The sequence below is a fragment of the Engystomops pustulosus genome, chromosome 1, assembly GCF_040894005.1.
Source record: "Engystomops pustulosus chromosome 1, aEngPut4.maternal, whole genome shotgun sequence".
NCBI lineage: Eukaryota > Metazoa > Chordata > Amphibia > Anura > Leptodactylidae > Engystomops > Engystomops pustulosus.
The window spans coordinates 155,213,716-155,236,476 of NC_092411.1; the positions used below are offsets into that span (position 1 = coordinate 155,213,716).

Below are 22,761 nucleotides of genomic sequence, written 5' to 3' on the forward strand. Positions count from 1 at the left end.
ACATGTCCATAAAGCTATATGTAACACCAAAAACACACACATGTCCTGGAATAAAGTTTTTATTTCCCATCATCCTCCATTATTTACACCTATGTTATGACGTTCTCACTCTCATTCTTATAAAGCGCAGAGGGTTCTGTTATTGTGCAGCTAATACAATGGCGCACATCTAAACGTGACTTTTATTATCTCATTAGAGAGGTTTATGGATATATAGTTATTTATTTGGGTTACCATTGTCTAAGGAACAGACAATGATACATCTGTGTGAATTTTCTGCAGTTCCCTTTGCTGCATATTTTGGTGAATATATTGGTGTGGGGTATGTATGCTCTCCTCACATCTTACTGTATTCTGGATTTGTACATATTTTAGAGGAAATTTTGAATGTTAATTGCCAAATACATCGCCTGGTTGTCTGCTTTCAAAATTATATAGGTTTTATGGCACATTTACTGTTTTATTCTGTTTTATTGATATATTTTGCAGGTTGTGACTGTCTAAAAATGTCTAGCTGAAAAGCAGATATCTAGTTATTACAGTTTTAGTGATATTATGTGGATTTATTTATGTGAACATATCTATATTGGACATTTGTGAACTCTACAAATGTCCATGTATTACATTTAGGAGATGTGAAGGTAAACATTTTCTGTTTGGATCTAATTTTTTGCCATCAAAGTCAAATTTTAAGTATTTTAATAAAATGTTTCAATTAGAATCAAAATTGCATGAACGTGCCTATGTCTATAAAGTCTTTGATGCAATTTTGAAAATGGGGCAAGTGTCTGCTTTCAGAAAATATCGGTCCCTCTCCCCAATGGGCCTCACAGTCTAATCAACCTACCAGTAATTTTTTGGAGTGTGGGAGGAAACCGGAGGACCCGGAGGAAACCCACGCAGACACAGAGAGAACATACAAAATATTTGCAGATGTTGACCAGCGCTGCAAGGCTGTAGTGCTACACGGAGCCACCATGCTGCCCATAAATCTCCCTATCATTTATTTATCTCCTATAAAATTCTCCCATATTACAGTTTGTTTTACCATACTAAAGGAGCCTCTTGCTGACTGTGACTGGTCATAAAATAGTTTTATTTTGGGGCCCCACTTTTAGTTTTGCCCAGGGCCCCACTTTGTCTAGAACCGGCCCTGGGTACTAGTGAATGTTCAGAAGCTAAATGAACCTGGACCCCGATAATATAACCACATCGTTACCACACAGAACTTGATGGATCAAAATTTGTCTGTTTAGAGAGTCCCCGCCCACAATTTAATAACCCAGAATACATAAACCAATTAAATATAGGATTCTCAAAAATGTATACTAGTAGCATTAACCCTTCAGAAACTTTAAGAAAATCTACCATCAACTCTGATAAACCAGGGACACTTAGTCATAGATGCAGGCACTGTGACTGTGATACAATGATAAAGGGGGAGATTTATTTATGTAAATGTATTTTTAGGAATATTTGTTAATATTTTTTGTGTATGTGTGTTTTTACTTTATATATTCCCCATGAGGTCATAAAAGACCCCTGATGCCCCGGTGGGTGCGGTTTGGTCTGCGTTTGCAAACGCAGCCAAAACAAACTGTGTGACACGTTCACACGTTCCGCTATCGTTGTGTTCATAACGCGACGCTAGCGCACAGTGGACGGGGCTCAGGCCGATCGCATATGCGTTTCCCGGGAAACGCATGCGATTAATAACCCGATTGCATGCGTTTCTCTGGAAACGCATATGCGATCGCCCCAAACTCCGCCCCCTGTGCGCTAGCATCGCGTTATGAACGCGGCGCTAGCGGAACGTGTGAACGCGCCCTAAGGGGTTAGATGCAAGGCACTGGGAGCATAGGGCACATGGAAAGGCCAATGCAATCAGGCCGAGCCCCGCCCTTTGGCGGTTGTAAACGCAATGCAAGGGCCATGTTTTGCTGTGTTCAGACGCTGCATTTGAAAAGGAATACAACAGCGGAGATTTGCATAATGACATTGCAATTTCATGAGGCAAATCTCCTCAACAGTTGTATTGCGCTTCAAACCATGTGAGCGAAGCCTCAATATGATACCAGAACCACAGTTCTAGTTGCTACAGCGCCCAAGTGGAAGGCATGTAAAGTCTGCACCTCCAGCCTCTGATCCCCGGGCGTGTTCACATGCTGCGCTTTGACTGCATTTAAAACGCATTACAACAACTGAGGAGAGGTGATCTGTCTAATTACAATACCATTTGTTAACACATTGTTAACACGTGTTTACAATGCATTTTGTAAATGCAAATGTTAACAGTAATGTAATTAGGCAAATCACCTCTCTGCACCATTGTAATGCATTTTAAAACGCAACCAAAGCACAACGTGTGAACGCGTTCACACATTCCGTTATCGTCGTGTTCATAATGCGACGCTGGTGCACAGGGGTGGGGCTCAGGGCAATGGCATATGTGTTTCCAGAGAAACGCATGCGATTGGATTGACCAAAGCCCCGCCCCCTGTGCACTAGCGGAACGTGTGAACGCACCGACGTTAACGACTCTTTTCTGCCAAAAGATGACAATTTCCACATTACTATAGCGGGTGAGATTGAACAGTAAAAAAGAGATGTTAGTAAAGGATGTTTAATATACCACTAGAGGGGGTTGTGTAAAATGAAGTTTCCTAACATGATAGTCTCAAATCATCTGCTTACTACTGTCCAGACCTGACTAGAGACACTCCTCTCATTTCAGGAGTTACTGGCCCAGTGTATAACAAAACGGTGACCTCCTATCTAGCAGTAACAAGCGCTAGAAACTTCCATAGCCTCCGCTAGTGAACATCTCACACACGCCGTGATAGATCAGCGCGTTAATTATTACTTCCCAAACTCTACAAGAATCAATGAACCTAATAGAAAATGGCCGACAGGTAAATAGAGACGCGAGTCTCCGCCTCCAGCAGCCCCTGATTGGTCAAGTAGTAGCACATGTCCAGATGCCCCTGAACCAGTCGTGTAGAGCAGTTGCAGGGAAGGCGGGCTCTCGGAGCTGTCACGTGACGCCGGCTTGTTGTCAGCTGTCAGCTGAGCAGAGTTCACGGAGGAGGCATTGGCAGCAGGTGGCAGGGTGGCGGTGTATGGCACTGAGCAGAGGGTCCACACAGCAACTGACGGCTATGGAGAAGCAGAGAAGATGTGTGGTGGTAACCGGTAAATAAGGGCTCAGTCTAACAATAGTCTTTGTGCTTCCTGTCCGAACTATGAAAAGATTAGAACTCCTCTGTGCACTCAGGATATGTACACTTGTCACATCTTAGACAATGACTTGTTCTGAAATTCTGCATTTTGAAAGTGAAAGAAGTAGTTGCATCCCTCTATCATCTGCATTTTTTAAACATCCGTTATAAAAATGTACGTTTTCACAGTAAACTTTAATGCTCAAGATTGTATCTTAGTAATCCCTCGCTTTTCATGGACAGGACTCTGATATCATCTCATTGTGTGTCCGTTTATTTTCACTGTCCCATTGACTTGTAATTGATAACAGGGCAGTGAAAACTGCTGTGACTAGTACATGCTTTAATGGAATGGCCGCACCACCCTTTAAAATAACAGGCATGTGCATTGATCTGTTAAAGTATTGTGTCCTGTCTGTTCAAAAAAAAACAAAGGCACACTGCGCACGTCCCCCCATAGAGGTCTATGGCACGTGGTCTTTCCATGTCGTGACCAAACAGTGCCGTTCGACTGGCTGCTCGGTTAATGTCAACTGGCTGCTACGTTCATGTCAACATTGCATTAACAAACGCATGGGTTTATTAATGCAATATTGACGGCAATGTATTTAGGCAAAGCTGTTGTGAGATGTTTGAAAAACCACGCATTACCGCAAACAAAACGCACCATGTGACCACACCCTAAGGTGCGTATTCAAGCGCACTGAAAACTCATGCGTTTTTGCAGGTTTACCATGCGTTTGACATGGCAGAGCCTGTACTCAGACCTTCTCCTTCCAGAAGCCCCTCAAACAAGTTGGATTTGCTTGATGGGAACTTTTTGCGTACCATACGGTCAAGCTGCTCCCACAACAACTCAATGGGGTTGAGATCTGGTGACTGGGCTGATCACTCCATTAGGCTACATTCACACTGCCGTTGGCCCGCCCGTACCGTAGCGGGCAACGGCAGTGCACGGGGAGAGGAGGAGGTGAGCGCAGCTCACCCCGCCCCTCTCCATAGGAAGTTATGGCGCATGGCGCCGTACTCAGGGGTGCACCTAGCCTTTCTACTGCCTGAGGCGAGCTATAAACCCCCCCCCCCCGACTCCATATATGTAATATATCAAGGAGTGTCAGGACCAGACCCAATCATATTGGTTTAATGTGAAAAGGAATGCAAAATACATAGAGCATCCCACCGTGTACTATAGAATAAACACAGCGAGCTACTACAAAGGACAAATACATACAACAATCTGCCATATAATATCAATACAGCGTGCCCCCACATACCGTATAATACCTACAGCGTGCCCCCACATACCGTATAATACCTACAGCGTGCCCCCACATACCGTATAATACCTACAGCGTGCCCCCACATACCGTATAATACATAGTGTTTACACATATATAAACAGCATATACAGCAAATATACAGACATACATAGAAGTTACCTTCACTCTTTTTTTCTTTTCTCGTCGGCCTTGTCCTCCGGTGTGGGGGGGATGCCGGGGAGGTGAGAATCGCAGCCGGGGGGAGGGGGGAACGGGGATGTCGGAGCCGGGGGGGGGGCAGAGTCGGGGGGGGGGGGGGAAACGGAGCAGGAGGGGAGGCGACGACCAGCGCGGACATTGGGCTGTGGCAGGGACTGGTACCTGTGCTGGGCGGGTCAGATGTGATAGGGGGGCCTCGGGGGGGGGGGGGGTGTCGTGATGAATGGATGGAAGTATCCGCCCGCTCGTTGGTATCTGTGCCGGGTGTTTGGATTTGATAGGCGGGGCGCTGGGGGAAGCGTCGGCCTGCGCGCTGGCACAGGTCCCGGCCGCCGGCGGGTTAATGTGATGGGCGGCGGTATTGTTGGGGAGGGGGGGCGGTAAGATGTGCCGGCTGGAACACTTGCCAGCGGGCGGGAGCCCGACGCCGCCCCTTAGTCTAGCAGGAGTTGCGCCGCCTGAGGCGAGAATCTCAACTCGCCTCATGGCAGGTGCGCCCCTGGCCATACTACGGACAAAGATAGGACATGTCCTATCTTTTTCCGGGGTACGGAGCGGTACGGTGCCGTCGTAGGGCGCCGTGCGCCCATTGCCGTCTGTGGGGGACGTATATCGGCCGTATATACGTCGGCCGTATATACGTCCCCCATACATCTTTGTGAATGTAGCCTTAGGGTGATGCTACACATGGCGTTTTGAACCAGTATTTGGTCCATTTTTTTTAAGAAGCCCATCAAAAACCGCATGCATTAAAAAGTGTTATGGACTAATGAATGTTGAAGTTTGAGGTGTTTGGATCATGCATGCGTTTTTTTTTTAACGGACTGCTTAAAAGCGGGTTCAAAATGCCATGTGTGGCATCCACCCTGACAGATGGTAAACCAGCTGCCTGCTTCTTCCCTAAATAGTTCTGACATAATTTGGAGGTGTGCTTTGCATCATTGTTATGTTAAAGGATGACACTTGCTCCAATCAAGCGCTGTACACAGGGTTTGGCATGGCGCTGTAAACTGGAGTGATAGCTTTTACATCAAAATTCCTTTGAGCTTGTACAAATCTCTCACTTTACTCGCACCAAAGCAACCCCAGACCATCACATTACCTCCCCTTTGCTTGACAGATGGCATCAGTCACTTTTCCAGCATCTTTTCAGCATCTTCTGTGTGATCCAAACACCTCAAACTTCAACATTCATTTGTCCATAACACTTTTTTTCCAATCTGCCTCTGTCCAATGTCTGTTTTCTCTTGGCTATATTAATCTCTTCCTTTTATTAGTCGGTCACCAATTTGGCTTTTTCTTTGCCACTTTGCCCTGAAGACCAGCATCCTGGAGTCGCCTCTTCACTGTAGAGGTTGACACTGGCATTTGGCAGGTACTATTTAATGAAGCTGCCAGTGAGGTGTCGGTTTCTCAAACTCAAGACTCTATTATACTTGTCTTGTTGCTTAGTTGTGCAGCGGGGCCTCCCACTTCTCATTCTACTCTGGTTAGAGCCGTTTGTGCTCTCCTCTGAAGGGTGTAGTACACACAGTTGTAAGAAAATCTTCAGTTTCCTGGCAATTGTCACATGGAATGACCTTCGTTTCTAAGAACAAGAATAGACTGTCACATTTTCATGTTCTTTTTTTTCTGGCCCTTGTGAGAGATTTATAGAACAAACAAATGTGATGCTCAAGATTCTCAACCAGCTCAAAGGAAGGTTAGTTTGATATCTTCTTTAATCAGCCAAACTGTTTTAAGCTGTGCCTTCTTACACAGTTGGCAAACACAATGTACCATTAAACCACTGGAAACCAGATGTTTGCAGTTATAAGTCATTTGCCACATTAACATATATATATATAATTTCACTGTACTTTAGCCCTAGGCTACAATGAACAGCTTATCAAAGGTGTCTGTAATTAAGCTTTAGTGCTAATCCTGGTTCTTATGACAACCCAACATTTTTAAAATCCAAAAGTCATAGAGACCCAAAATATTTTGCCTGGAGCTACAATTATAACGTATACAGTTCCAATTTACATACAAATTCAACTTAAGAGAAAACATCTCTCTTGAATACAGAAAAATATTGAATGTTCCACATGAAATAATGAATGACTCTACAGATCACCCTCATTTTTCTATTTTATGGATTATCTGTCTTTGCAGGGTTTGGTCCATTTGGGGAGCATGCTGTAAATGCAAGCTGGGTTGCTGTACAGGTAAGTGTAAATGTAATAAAGCATGACTTGGGGTGCTGTCAGGGCTGGAGCCTCTACAGTCTCTACAAAATGTACAGTATGCTGGACAAATTTCATGGACCAACCACAGTGCCAGAGACAGGACTCCTAGAGAATTATGATGAAGCAGCCCCAAACAGTCATCATGATTAGATTTCAGGGATACTGTTTTTTGGGGGGAAGAAGGGGCTCCTTGCTTGAAATCCAGTCAGTGCACAGTCTGTTTTTAATGGACTGAGCACAGTTGAGTGGGTCCAGCCTTATGATTGACCATCTCTAAAAAGCTTGACTCTTCACATAATATGCCATTTACCTCCTGACATATTCTGGAAAACTGCCTTAAGGACCTATACTCTGCATCCCCAAGTCTGAGATGAGTCTTGGCTGTCTTGCTTCCGTGGGACATCCATTTTTCTCAGGGTGCAGTCACACGTTGCGTCTGACACATGCATTTCAAAATGCATTCCACCAGCCAGAGAGAGATTTGCCTAATTTAACAGCTGTTGACATTTTAGTTTACAAAACGCAACTGCTAACATGATGTTAATGCATATGTTAACATTGCAATCGTGCATGTGTTTGTAAACGCAAGTGTTAACAGCTGTTTAATTAGGAAAATCTCTCTTCAGCTGTTGCAATGCGTTTTAAACGATGTGTGACTGCACCATCAGATCCTCAGGGAGCTGTCCCACGTTGTGCTTTGGCTGCTTTTGCAAACGCAGACCAAACCGCGCCCACTGGGGCGGGCCATGGCCCAATCACATCGGCGTTTCTATGGAAACGCCTGCGATCGGGAACGAGCCGCCGGTGTTTTGCGCTACTTTTAATGCAAAACATCGGCGGCTCGTTTCCGATCGCAGGCGTTTTCATAGAAACGCTGATGCAATGTACGCGTTTTTGTGTTTTGTATACTTTATTTGCATTTTATGTGTAACTGGGGAGATTATGGGACTTTTATTTATTTAATTACACTCACCGGCCACTTTATTAGGTACACCTGTCCAACTGCTCGTTAACACTTAATTTCTAATCAACCAATCACATGGCGGCAACTCAGTGCATTTAGGCATGTAGACATGGTCAAGACAATCTCCTGCAGTTCAAACCGAGCATCAGTATGGGGAAGAAAGGTGATTTGAGTGCCTTTCAACGTGGCATGGTTGTTGGTGCCAGAAGGGCTGGTCTGACTATTTCAGAAACTGCTGATCTACTGGGATTTTCACGCACAACCATCTCTAGGGTTTACAGAGAATGGTCCGAAAAAGAAAAAACATCCAGTGAGCAGCAGTTCTGTGGGCGGAAATGCCTTGTTGATGCCAGAGGTCAGAGGAGAATGGGCAGACTGGTTCGAGCTGATAGAAAGGCAACAGTGACTCAAGCGCCACCCGTTACAACCAAGGTAGGCAGAAGAGCATCTCTGAACGTACAGTACATCGGACTTTGAGGCAGATGGGCTACAGCAGCAGAAGACCACACCGGGTGCCACTCCTTTCAGCTAAGAACAGGAAACTGAGGCTACAATTTGCACAAGCTCATCGAAATTGGACAGTAGAAGATTGGAAAAAGGTTGCCTGGTCTGATGAGTCTCGATTTCTGCTGCAACATTCGGATGGTAGGGTCAGAATTTGGCGTCAACAACATGAAAGCATGGATCCATCCTGCCTTGTATCAACGGTTCAGGCTGGTGGTGGTGGTGTCATGGTGTGGGGAATACTTTCTTGGCACTCTTTGGGCCCCTTGGTACCAATTGAGCATCATTGCAACGCCACAGCCTACCTGAGTATTGTTGCTGACCATGTCAATCCCTTTATGACCACAATGTACCCAACATCTGATGGCTACTTTCAGCAGGATAATGCGCCATGTCATAAAGCTGGAATCATCTCAGACTGGTTTCTTGAACATGACAATGAGTTCACTGTACTCAAATGGCCTCCACAGTCACCAGATCTCAATCCAATAGAGCATCTTTGGGATGTGGTGGAACGGGAGATTCGCATCATGGATGTGCAGCCGACAAATCTGCGGCAACTGTGTGATGCCATCATGTCAATATGGACCAAAATCTCTGAGGAATGCTTCCAGCACCTTGTTGAATCTATGCCACGCAGAATTGAGGCAGTTCTGATGGCAAAAGGGGGTCCAACCCGTTACTAGCATGGTGTACCTAATAAAGTGGCCAGTGAGTGTATATTATAAAATGACTAAATCTTTTTTTTTTTTTACATTTTCTACTTCTTGACTTGAGCAAGCCCTTACGCTGCAATACACTTGTATTGCAGTGTATAGTGTAAGTAACCGAGCATGAGCAACCCAGGGCTGATGCAGGAGGGATCGGATCCCCCGGTAAGCACACACGGGGGGGGGGGGGGGGGGGGGGCGTTCGATCCACGGCGTGTACGGGTTTAAACACCCGGGATCGGATTTTCCGATCCCGGGTGTTAGTGCCGTGTCTGGGCTGTGATATCACAGCCCAGCACTATGCTGACCCAATGTCCCGAAATCTTCTTCTGACGCGCCGCCGTAGAAAGGCGTTGCGTCAGAAGAAGTACCCTTAATGACCGCCGTAAAAACGGTCATTAAGGTCATTAAGGGGTTAAACAGCTGTTAATATTTGTTTACAAACAAATCAAATTTGGCCAATCCTTTCACCTGCTAAATTAGGAAAACTACTGTTTTTTTTACAGTTGTTAAGGCTATGTTTAGACCTGCCTTTAGAGTGTGTTAGATTTTTCAGGCGCGGCAGCTACTGTCAGTTGCAATTGTAATGTTAATTCCCAATCTGCTTATATAAATTAGTATTAAATACACTATGATAACCTTTCATATGGTGAAAATGTGAAATCCTGATGACAGGTTGCCTTTAATGAATGTTCTGAAGAATTAACCCCTTTTTTTTTTTTTTTTTAAGGAATTGAAAAAGTTAGGTCTTGGCGACACAATTGACCTACATGTTTATGAAGTTCCAGTTGAATATCAAACTGTACAAAGGTTAATCCCTGATTTATGGATAAAGCACAGACCACAGGTAAACTTGTGAAATTATTCACCTAAGTGGATTATTCATTTATTTTTCTTGCACTAACTGAAGAGTAATAAATTAATGTTGTATTTTCCTTGATTACAACTAGTGTTGAAAATGTTTTCACTTAAACAACAAAAACCTGACCCAAGACCATCTGTTTTCAAAATCAGTTTTTTCAAGAAATCAATTCTTCAATCTCTTTTGAAATGGAAGTGGGGAACCTGTCACCACACTAACCCCCGCCCCATTCCCCACAAGACCACAAAGAGCACCTTCTTCTGTAATATGTCCATCCCCTGACGGTCCAACTGCAGCCTCCTCATTGTGATGTAATTCTCGGGCTATCTGGAGAGCTAGGAGCCAGGGCTGGGATATCAGATGCATGGAGGTGGGATAAGCCGACTGCATCGTACAAAAGAATAAAAGATGAGTTTTCATTTGTGCTGCAGCCTAGAAACATGCTAAAAAAACAGGGGATGCACATATTATTTGTGGGGGTAGCGCACTGACGCGTGCTCTATTAATTGCAAAGTATTCACTCTTTTTAACTCTTAAATTACAAGTCCCGAAAAGGCTTTAATGACCAGATATTTTTTTGCAAATTTGGGAACATAATGGTTTATGGGCCGTAACTTAAAGGACATCTATATTGCTACATGATCCTCAGGACTTCTTTTATTATAACTCTACACTCCACCATTGTAGCAATATAGAGTTATTATGCTAATCGGTCTGGGGTTCTCCGGTGATGTACCCAGCACTGAATAGCAGTTGCTTTGCTGTCTTAGAGCAGATGCCCTGCTGTCTTACACTCGGGATCGATTTGAGATGCAAACTGTTTCAGCCCTTAGATCCAATAATGCTACATAACATTTGAGGGAGGGCACACCCTCTCCTCTGCTAAATAAATTCTGTGATGTGATCGGAGGGTGCCATCTTCTCTACAGGGTAGCCGGGAGGTAAAGGAGGCGCAGCACAGTGTTTTGAGCTAAATTAATATTAAGTTTTTATTACTTGTGTGCAATAAAGTATCATTTTTGGCTCAGTAATTTGTGGGGAATTTTTTTTTTGAGATGAGGATAACAAAAAGACAATCTAAATTAATTTTATGCAGGACAATATAAATTTACAGTGGTATATAGATATTTAATTGTTTATTCCTTTTTTGATGTCATTACCGTATTCACTTGTTCCCAACCCCGGTCTGCGGCCCAAAACCAGGCCAAATTATGTAAAATAAATCTCAATGCTTCCGGCATGGCACATAGAAGTGCCTTTGCCTGCTCAGCTGGGGAGTCATGGGGAGAAGAGGAAGCTGGAGGGCAGTATAGAGTTACCTTGGATATTTAATTAATGTGGGGTGGCTGCTTGGCTCATACTTGAGTTTATATTATGTTGTGTTGTGTTATTCCCTCGCAGTGAAAAGGCTACAGCCAAGGGGATATTATAGGTGTGTCTGTGGTCTGCTATAGAAAATGCTCCATTTTGAACCACCACCCATATAATGTTCCATTTTCTGTGGCCCCCTTTTATACTGCCCCTTAAGGAACATTTTTCCTGTTGTCTGTCTTTATAAGAAGGGCACATTTATAATACCCATTTTTCGGGCAACACCATTTTTAAGGGAGTTACCTGACCCGGTTCCTTGGAAAAAAAAATCTTTTGTTAATCGTAGAAATTATTATTTATTATTATTATTTATTTTTTCTGTTCAAATTATTATTAATAATATCCTCCTTCCCTACTCCTTCTAAACCCAGGGCCACAAGTAGGAATTCATACTTTCAGAGACCCCCCCCCCCACCACCTACTCCCGCATGTCTCATTCTACCACACCATATTGCAAACATATGTTTGCGACTATCGTGGAACCTAGGTTTCAATGGCCTTGTGGCCTCCGCAAGGTGACGTTTCTTGCATAACTGTAATATAACAAGATACAAACTACAGGCAGTCCCCGGGTTACGTACAAGATAGGGTCTGGAGGTTTGTTCTTAAGTTGAATTTGTATGCAAGTCGAAACTGTATATTTTATAATTGTAGATCCTGACAAAAAAATTTTTGGCCCCAGTGACAATTGGAGTTTAAACATTTTTCGCTGTAATGGGACCAAGGATTATCAATAAAGCTTCATTACAGACACCTTACAGCTGATTATTGCAGTCTGGGACTATAGTAAAGCACTCAGAAAGCTTCACCAGAGGTCAAAGGGGTCTGTCTGTAACTATGGGTTGTCTGTAAGTCGAGTGTCCTTAAGTAGGGGACTGCCTGTATAGTGTAACTAAACATATTACATAGGCACAGTTTAGTATAGCAGTGTCCTATCTAAGGTTACAGGCATACCAGATTTTAGAATTTGATACTGAAACTTGGTGTAGAATATCAGTGATGCCAAAAAATATTTATTTTATTAGTATCTGCACACTGTTGTAGAATGGTTGCCAGATTTACCCCAATGATCTCACAGCCAGTTTGTGTATGGGATTGTCCTATATCAGACACACTACACTTGGCTACAGATTATGTGTGCTCCTAATACACAATATGGCCGGATTCTAATGAGGAAATTTGCGGGGCAAGCTTTAGTTTTTACAGTATAACATTTTCATTTAATTTCATTTATTGTACAGCTTCTCCTGATAATGTAAATATATAATTTGCAATTTTATTGTGGGTCTTGTACATTTATATTACTTACATTATTATAATAATAATAAAAAAAGGAGAATGTAGTGAAGATATCACATTATCCCAGTGCATTGAGTTTTTGTAACTCTATGGAAACTCTAGTAAAGGCAAAAACCTTCCACTGACGATAGGTAAATGTATAGCATAGTGGTTAAGCTTCCTGTAACACTATTGAGTGATATATAATTAAGAGACCTCACAAGAGTCAGAAAACTGTCCAAAAATGGTCTAAACCCATAATGAATGTGTTCTTCTGAATTGCAGGTGTATATTGCATCCACCTGACTCTGCCAGAATTCTGGTGCATCCCCCCCCCCTCTGTGTCAGGGGAAACCCACAGAGGTGCAAAACTGCAGAGGTCCATGTGCCCGTAGCACTATGTTTAGGCTCTGATAACTAGTTGCACCCCTGGTATCAGGGGCCATGTGATGTGGTCTGTTGACTTAGCTGTCACAGGAACAGCGAAGTTCACATTATTTTGGCTACTTTCTCCAGTGATTTCCTATATGTGTAACATGGTCACAGGCACTCTAGGCCCTGCTTGGAATGTGAACAAAATTAAAAACCACTTTAACTAGTAAAAATCCCTGTAACCCTCATAAATTGCTTACAATTTGAATTTGTTGGTGGATGATGCAGCTTTGAAGGTACAGGAACCCAGAGAGAGAGATAACATGAAATAGTTCTTCACTTATATATTATCTGGTGTAGTATTTCATTGTTTTTCTTATTCAATTACACTTTTTTTTAATAGCTCATAGTACATGTTGGAGTTTCTGGAATGGCTACAGCTATAACGTTGGAACAATGTGGTCACAACAAAGGTTATCTAGGTCTGGACAACTGCCAGTTCTGCCCTGATACACAGTGCTGTGTGGAAGGGGGCCCCGAATGCCTGCAGTCTACCATTGACATGGATGCCGTTTGCAAGAGAGCATCAGCTGCCGGACTGGATGAAGTTCAATTTATTGTGTCTACAGATGCCGGCAGGTGCATATAATTCATTTATTTTATTTAACCCCTTAAGGACGCAGCCTGTTTGCAGGTTAAGGCTCGCAACTTTTTTTTGAAATTTGACCAGTATCTCTTCCTGTGGTAATAACTTATCAAAGCAATTCTGAGATTGTGTTTTTTTTTCCCCACATGTTGTACTTCATTTTAGTGGTAAATTTTGGCTGATAAGTTTTGCATTTATTTACAAAAAAAAGAAAAAAATGATGAATTTTTAGAAAAATTTGCCATTTTCGAAATTCAAAATCACCGTGTTTTCAGACAGATATTTACCACCTAAATAACTTGCAGAATAACATTTCCCATTTGTCTACTTTACATTTTCATAATTTTTGAAATGTTTGGATAATTTATTTTGACGTCACGCGGCCTACAAATCGAATAGCGATTTTCCGTATTTTCGGAATTGACTATTTTGGGGATAAATACTGTTTGAAATCCAATTTTACATATTTAGCAACAAAACCCCCTATATAACCAACCCATTTTCAAATCTGCACCCCTCAAACTATCAGAAACAGCATTTACAAAGATTGTTAACCCCTTCAGATCTTCATAGTAATTGAATCAAAATGGCGGTGAAATTTAGAATGGTCAAATTTTGTCGGTTATACGTTCATTTAGCCCTAAAATTTACACATTTCCAAAAGATAAAAAGAGAAAACTCACCATAAAATTTGTTCTACAATTTCTCCTGAGTGCAGCAACCTCCCACATGTGGACATTACTTGTGTTATGGGGGCACAGCGAGGTGCAGAGGGGAAGGAGCACCCTGCAGCTGCCAGGATTTTAGTTTTCTGGTTGCCCCCTTTTGAAGGCTATAAAATTTTCGCTTTTCCGTTATTTGGGCCATGTGACGGCATTTTTTTGCGGGACGAGATGCTTTTTCCAGTGTTACCATTTTGGGGTTGGTATCACCTATTGTTGAAAATTTTGGAACTTTTTTTGAGGTCATGAGTAGAAAAGCATCAATTCTGTACTGGATTTTTTACTTTTTTTTTTTTCGTGTTCACCGTATAGCCTAATAATCATGTTATCTTTATTCTATGGGTCGATACGATTACGGGGATACCAGACATGAATATTTTTTCTTATGTTTTACTAAATTTGCCAAATAAAACCCTAATGTGGGGAAAAATCTATCATTTTTGCATCGCTGTCTTCCAAGTGGCATAACATTGTTACATTTTTGGCTACAGAGCTGGTTGATGGCTTGTTTTTTGCGGGACATGTTGTTCTTTGCAACAATATCATTCTGGAGTACATATGTTTTGTTGATCACTTTTTATTGCATTTTTAGTGGGATATAATAGGTAAAAATCATAATTTTTGGTGGGTTTTTGCCGTTTTTTTTTTTTTTACGGCGTTCATCATATGGGTTCAATAGTTATTTAGTTTTATTCTATGGATTGTTATTCTATGGACGCGGTGATACTATATATGTGGGGTTTGTGTTATGATTTAGACTTTTTTGAGCGTTATATTTCTCTTTATATGTTTTGGGGCTTATGGGCATTTTTAGTGATTTATAAAGTAATTTTTTATTGAAAAACATTATTTTGTACATTTTTTACATGATCCACCATGGGATATGAACAAGCAATCATCTGATTGCTTGTTCTTGATAATACTCTGCAATACTAATGTTTTGCAGGGTATTATCAGTGCCAGCCTATGCAGATGCATAGGCTGACACTTTGCCTTTAAGATGACGTCACAGACGCCATCTTAAAGGTAAACCCTCCAGGCTTCTCTGGGGTCCCGATCGGACCCCAGAGGAGCCAAAACAGCGATCGCCCCCCCGAAAACGGTGCGGGGGGGGGGGGGTTGGGCGATCGTGGGGTAAAGACCCCCAGAAGGCATGTTAAATGCCGCGGTCGCGTTGACCGCGGCATTTAACGGGTTGAACACCCGCGAACAGAGCCCACTCTGACCGCGGGTGTTAGCCGGGGATGTCAGCGGTAAATTACCGCTGACATCCCGCGGCTAACGATGCCGGTTCGGCTGCTATGCAGCGCTGAACCGGCATCGGCTCTGCGCAGTAGCTGTACTGCGCTGAGCGCTAATCGCGGGACTCAGCGCAGTACAGCTACGGCGCAGAGCGCTAAGGGGTTAATGTATGCTCTTCAATTAGTCTTTACACGAAGTATAAATGTTAAGCTTTATTTTCACTGTTGCATTATTAGGTCCCTTAAAATAACTGAAAAATAATGGAAGCAAGAAAGGATAATAATTAAAATAAATTGAAAGTCAAAGGAAATCTACCATTTGATTTCATGCATTATGAACCAAACATACCTTGAGAATGCTGTAGCTACATTAATGCAGAAACATATCTTGTTTAATCCCTGAGCTGAGTGGTTTTGCTGAAAAAACAAATATAAAATTATCATAATGAAGCTCTGTTGCTTCTGTGCCTGGCTCCAGGACGTCTCCCCTTACATGATGTAATCACTGTGTGGTGCCTGACAGGCAGAAGTAATTAATTGATGCACCATCCCCCCAGATGCTTTGTATGGGTGATCCAGCTCAGGTTGATTAGTTATGACTGGTCAGTTCAGAAAACTCCATGTAATATGTTTATCAACAGCAGGCTGAAGCAATCCAACTTTCCAAAGGTTCTGAATGTTACAATTGCTTTTTCAGCAAAACCACTCAGCTCAGTGATTAAACAAGATATGTACCTGCATCAGTGTAGCAACAGCATTCTCAAAGTATGTTAGGTTCGTAATGCATGAAACCAAATGGTAGATTTCTTTTAAGGGTCTGTACTTTTACATGTAATGGTAAACCTCATGATGGTATAGTTAGGGATGCACAGTGAGGACTCCAAACAGGGGAGAAGTCTGCTGTGTAATACAAGTGTTTTGTGTTTTTTTTTTTTTTTTTTTTTTTCATTTTTTCTTTCTGCTGTTAACTGTCACTTTCCATGTTGGCGCAGATCGCAGCAGGAAAACCTATTTGGAGATGCGATCAAACCTGACTAAAGCATCCAAACAGCAGGGGCTCATGAATGTCGCGATATTGTTGCAGATTGTTGACCTTATCTGTTATATCATGTCAAAGACAGATGAGCAATATATTCACGGTATACTGCATACAGTATATATACAGTACATACAATATATATAGTTGTACAGCAGTAAAGACAGTCCCCGACTTAAGAACACACGACTATACTTAAAGAGGACCTGTTACCAAAAATAAACACTCTAGGAGCTGCTTACTTTAGTAGTCCTACCCCAGTATTAGCTGTGTTTAAATCACTAGCTTTATCGGAACATACCGATAAAGCTAGCAAACGCTGCACTACATAGTCCTCGGTAAGCCGGACCAAACTTACAGCGGTCAAGGAGCTGTTTACTTTATCTTATACAGGTAGTCCCTGGGTTACGTACATTGTATAGGCAATCTGCCCCCCCCAGCGTTCAAACGCCATAGTAGCCTATTAAAAATAGAAGAAAGCCTTTAAAAAATATTAAACTGTAAAAAATGTGTCCCTTCTCTAAAGTGCATACTGTATTTTCCGGACTATAAAACACTCCAGATTTGGTCTTCTTGAAAAGAAACTATATCTTACACCAATTTAAAATATCACTGTTGCTCACACCACAGCACAGAGCACTGCTACATCCATATATTTACATACATAGGACTGCTACATCTATACATTTACACGCACAGGTCTGCTACATTGATTCATTCACAAACAGCTCATCTATAAACCCACTAACAGAAAGAGGAACACACTCACACTACTATGGACACATAGGAACACACTGGGCATTGCTATACACATAATATATTTATCACACGCACACGTACACACGTTTTCCCAGTTTTTAATGCTCAAGTATATAAAGTATGCTTTTGTGTGTGGCCCCAGAAAGGCACAACAGAGGATTATCCATTAGGCTGAGGCTATAACCTTAAAATGGACCGCATAGCAACAGCAGAGTACAATCTAATTGGAGGTTAGTGTGGTCTTTTTCCAAGGGGATGGTGAAGGGTGGGCCCCCAGAATAATTTTATCTGCTGGGACCAAGGATCCCCAGTCTGGCATTGCTCATCCCTCTGGTGCTAAAGAAGCCTACAATCCAGATAAAAACAAGCTGTGGCAAATTTATCACCACATCTGATGCGATAAGAAATCCAGCATAGTTCAACAACGTGTAGTCTGATTTTGCATCCCCTCTTTGTTTGCTTAAAGGGGTATTCCAGGAATAAGCATAATTCATATGCAAATGGTTACTCAAAATATAAGCTAATGTGTAATTAGTTGTTATTTAAAATTTTGCTCCCCTTAGCAGAAAAATGCTGATGACATAGACTGTAATGGAGAATTAAAATGCTTGGCCCTTTTAATCAGTCCGTTAATTTCCTCTGCGCGGTCCGTTGCAGAACAGAAGATGGCCGCTGGTCACATGTCCACATCACATGTCCTGCACCTGCCTGGGCAGGTCATGTGATCACCACTATTTTTGGCTGTAGTTGGTTGGTTGCAGTGCATCCAGTATGGCCAGTGTTTTGTTGATGGCAGTTAGACATCATTACTATGGTAACAAAGCAAGAAAACCTGTTACATCATCACTGGGAGCAGAGCATAAGAGGTAGGAGGAGGAGTTACTGAGAACTAAAGGATCATGGAACTTGTAGTTTCCAGTGGGGCCATCTTAGTGATAACTCCACCTACTTTAGAGAGGCCATAAATTTTGTAAATCATAAAATCCAACTATTTAAGCTCCATTTTGTGACTGATGACATTGAGTAATGTTGTATTCATTTATTTATATCATCATGGGTTTTTGTGTCAGACGTTCATATTCCCGGAATACCCCTTTAACTAATTCCTAGACGTCACCCCCCCCCTTCCCTAAAACTTTTAACACAATTAAGATTAGAAAACTAAATACATTTTGTATCCTTAATCATACTGTTTGAGAGAAAGTTTGATTTGGATAACACTGTGAAAGCTGTAAATGCAAAGCCAGCAAGGAAATGATGCAACTGCTGTTAATTCTACCACATTTTGATTTTTTTTTTTATTTTCCCCCAACTTTCCACTACATTTCACAGAATGCTAAAATAGGGCTCCTAGGAAGTACAATTTGTCTCCTAGATAACAAGCCCGCCAATAGGAATGGAGGAATTGAAATGCATAAGCAGAAAAGGATATGGTCCAAACAGGGTTAAAATTTGAGGTAAAATGGACAATAATACTTTCTGATATTTAAGTCAACCATTATCAGAAACTAACTTGGCTTAAATTAACCCCCCTTTTTTTCAGCGAAGCACATTCAGCATAATATAGTAAATCAGAGCAGTCTCCTCGTAGGTACAGCAACATTGTAAGAACCAAATGTTTTGCATTGTTTGAAGTGCATCTGTGACCGGACAATGCCCCCCAAATGCAGCATTTATAAACACAATTCAAACACTGCGTGTGAACACAGCCTGATCGTGGGAATACAGCCTCAGCCTTTTGCAACATGGTTTTATTCACATGCTCGGTATTGAGTGATTTTACATCTGTGTACCTCAACGGTGGCTGCTATTGGCCTGCTATTATGGCTTTAAAGGAAATCTAACAATTGTTTTCATATATTGTGAACCAAGCATACCTTGAGAATGCTGTAGCTATACTGATGCAGAAACATATCTTGTTTAATCCCTTATCTGAGTGGTTTTGCTAAAATAAAAACAAATACAAAACTCATGTCCTTGGGAAAGCTGGATTGCTTGCTGGCTGCCGTTCATAAAACAAATTACACAGAGCTTCCTGAACTGGCCAGACAGGACTTATCAACCTGAGCTGGATGACTCGTACACAGCAGCTGTGGGAAGGTGCAGCGAGTGATTACTTCTGCCTGTCAGGGGCAACACAGTGATTACATCATTCTCTGAAGCAGTGCATAATTAGGGTAAGAGGAGAAGCACCGAGCCAGCCACAGGAGCGACAAAGCCTCATTATCCTAATTTTATAATTGTTTGTTCAGCAAAACCACTGAACTCAGGGATTGAACAAGATATGTTTCTGCATCAGTGTAGCTACAGCATTCTCAAGGTATGTTTGGTTAATAATGCATGGAAACAAATGGTAGATTTCCTTTAACTTATTATGGAACGGTCTTCACTATGTCCTTGTGTATTTTCTCTGCCTAGCGGAATTTACCACCAGGAGAAATTTTGAGGACTAGGAGAATACTAGAGAAGTTCCATGTCTGAATGGTGCCTTATTTTCATCTGAAACGTTTTTTTAACGGATTGGTCTGTAGATATACCAAGGAATCCTATGTGTGGAATAAGAAACTCGCATGAATCTGAAATAAGGATGAAAGACTAAGAAGTTCCGTTCACACAATATAGTATACTTTTAACTCTTTGGTTGATACTTGGATCCATCCCCGTTGATGTAGCTCTATTTTACAGATAAGGTCCTGCATTCTTATAATAACTTTTTTTGAGTGTTACTATTTTATCATTAACTTTATAGAGGATATTTTTGCTTCTTCCGCCAACTCCTTTTAAATTCCATCTGGTCTGCTCCGTTGATTGTTGCATAGATTGGATTTTTTTCTCTCTAGAGCTCACTTTTACTGAGACCTCATTGGGACACATTTACTAAGGGCACCAGAAATCCTGAATCTGGAGCCCTCTGCACTATACACAGGCAAACTGCACATAGTAAATGTGCCCCATTGTCTTTCGGCACCCAATGTGCTAATTGGACTTGTGACTCACATGGGCAGAGCCTGCTCCATTTCAGGACCATCCTCCTAGCATTATTAGGAATTCTGATTATGAACCTAAAGGCACTGGTTGCCCAAGATCGCCGTGAACTATAAAACAAAAAAATGTCTCAGTGCTCAAAAGAGAAAGGAAAGCGACAAAAGAAGGGGTAAGACATACAGGAGATAAAGTGGCGACTTTTCCTATCTCCTTTGAGCACTAGACGATAATACTGTTATACGATAGTCTGAGCACCACCCGCCAGAAACTGACACAAGGTACAAAGGTTACAAGACCCATATTGCAAATACACTGCACCTTTCTCTTTACTCTGAACAAATTGTAAAAAAATGTTTGAACTGGTACTGAAAAAGGTTCTCTTTAGGTACTTTTCCACTGAATGGAGACACGTGACTCCCATGAAATACATAAAGCGTTTAAAATTATACATGGATACATTGCATTTTAATAGGTTCTCTTCTGTCTAACAGGTATCTTTGTGATTTCACATATTATACATCCCTGTATGAGAGCCATGGAAAATCGGTGTTCATCCATGTGCCTCCTTTAGGAAAGCCATACACACCAGCACAACTAGGAAGAGCCTTGCAGACCATCCTACAAGTGATCCTGGACATGGAGCATTCAGACAACCAGAATAACTGTGACCACAAACAATGATACCAAGCAAAATCCTTATGAAGCAAATGCAACAGCCACCATGACAACCTAACCTTGCCATGTGTTTTCACCGCAAAATATTGTTGTTTTTTTTGGTTTGTTTGTTTTCTTTCTGACAAGGATTGTTGTATCCCACCTGAAGGGATGTAAATTTGTGATTGTGCCATTTCCACTGCCCTTGATAAAATTGATTATTGTTGCCTTATCTTCATATACTGAGAACTGAAGGAGTGGAAAATACAATGAAACCTATCCACCTCTTTGTGAAGACCCCCCTCCCTAAATGACAGATTTTTTTTTCCTTTGTCAGTTTATTTTGTGAAAAATGTGGCAGTCTGCTAAAGGGGTTTCACTGTAATATGTCTCTTTTCTTTGTTTTAATTGCTTGTTTTTCTATTTTAATTTTTTTCAATAAATCAGAAGTTTTAACAGGAATGAAGGATTGTCTTAGAAGAGAATAGAAGGTTATTCAAAGAGTACTTCAAAAGGTTGCCATTGGGGTAACCTAAAATCTTCAGACATTCCCTAATGACTGGTAAGGTGCCAAGTGACTGGAGCAAGATGATGTGGTGCCAATATTCAAAAAGAGCTCTAGATCTCTGTGTAATTATAGGCCTTTAAGCTTAACTTCCATTATGGGGAAAATATTGGAAAGTTATTAAAGGACTACATACAGGAGTATGTGGCGTCATATAGAATAATATGTGAGAGCCGGCATGGGCTTACAAAGGATAGAAGTCGTCAAACTAATCTGATCTGCTTTATAAAGGGGTAGATGCCTGGACAGAGAGACTATGTAACCTTGAAGGTTTTGCGTTGTCCAGCTAATGCTGTCATGCTCTGAACTTTATGAGCCTGCAACGCTTTAATTAATTCTCTCCCCCCACCCCCCATTGAATGCACATTCCAATGTGAGTTCCGAGCATCATAAACATTCACAGAAGTCGTGTGTGAAATGGGGTCTTGGTAGTTGTAAGAAATTGTGAGTAAATCGCAGTGACTGGGGGCCATAGACCTATATGCGGGGCTTCTGTGGTTGTGTGAATGGGGCCTTGGTTAGAAGTTGTTTCTTATGTTTCAGAGCTGTGTGTCATTTTTAATCTTTATCAATTAACTTTACAGAGGATTTTTTTTTTTTTGCTGCATCCACCAATTCCTTGCATCTGGTCCACTGATTTTCTAGAGTAGATTGGATTTTTCTATCTACACCTCACTATTGTTGAGAAATTGTCTGTTTCAGCACCTAACATACTTATTAGGCTCTCTTCTTTCAGATGCGCAGAGCCTGCTCCATTTCAGGGCCGTTCCTTCTGGCTTTATTAGTCATTTTGCTAATTAACCGACAGGACTTTACCACTGGATGCTACTCATTTGCCACAGGTACTTTGACTTTGATAACAAAAATATGATTACCAATGGCCTCCTTCCTTTTCAAATCTATGTCCCTGGTCTATCATGCTTGACTTTGATGGTAGATTTTATTTAAAGTGGGTTTCAACTGTTACTTTACACTAGTTTCCAATTTATCTAAAGTGGAACAATGTCACATGTCCAAACTGCACACTCCAGATTGGTTAACGCATTTAGAGGGAGCAGCAGATAACGTGCTAAACTGAAGCGAGCAGACCTGATATGCGTGCATGCATGTGCAAATGGGGTTTTTAGCTCATTTAGGTGTGTGCAATTATGTATAACGGTAGTGCAGA

The 22,761-nt window shown here is 41.7% G+C and overlaps 1 protein-coding gene across 2 annotated transcripts; it reads left to right on the forward strand.

The window, feature by feature from the left end:
- The first annotated feature begins 2,509 nt into the window (after positions 1 to 2,509).
- On the forward strand, positions 2,510 to 21,490 carry PGPEP1 (pyroglutamyl-peptidase I). Of its 2 annotated transcripts, none has more exons than XM_072112102.1 (5): positions 2,510 to 2,582; positions 6,851 to 6,903; positions 9,833 to 9,949; positions 13,389 to 13,624; positions 20,866 to 21,490. In XM_072112102.1, exons 4-5 carry the CDS (start codon positions 13,416 to 13,418, stop codon positions 21,053 to 21,055), a joined length of 399 nt encoding a protein of 132 aa, XP_071968203.1. In that variant the 5' UTR covers positions 2,510 to 2,582; positions 6,851 to 6,903; positions 9,833 to 9,949; positions 13,389 to 13,415; the 3' UTR covers positions 21,056 to 21,490. The 2 variants fall into 2 exon arrangements, with proteins under 2 accessions (XP_071968203.1, XP_071968193.1); XM_072112092.1 differs by lacking the exon at positions 2,510 to 2,582 and adding an exon at positions 2,973 to 3,192.
- The last annotated feature ends 1,271 nt before the right edge of the window (positions 21,491 to 22,761 follow it).

Coding starts and splice junctions, on each gene's coding strand:
- PGPEP1 (XM_072112092.1), top strand. CDS start 2,979: ATGCCCCTGAACCAGTCGTGTAGAGCAGTTGCAGGGAAGGCGGGCTCT. Junction 3,193..6,850: donor AAGATGTGTGGTGGTAACCG/GTAAATAAGGGC, acceptor CTGTCTTTGCAG/GGTTTGGTCCATTTGGGGAG. Junction 6,904..9,832: donor CAAGCTGGGTTGCTGTACAG/GTAAGTGTAAAT, acceptor TTTTTTTTTAAG/GAATTGAAAAAGTTAGGTCT.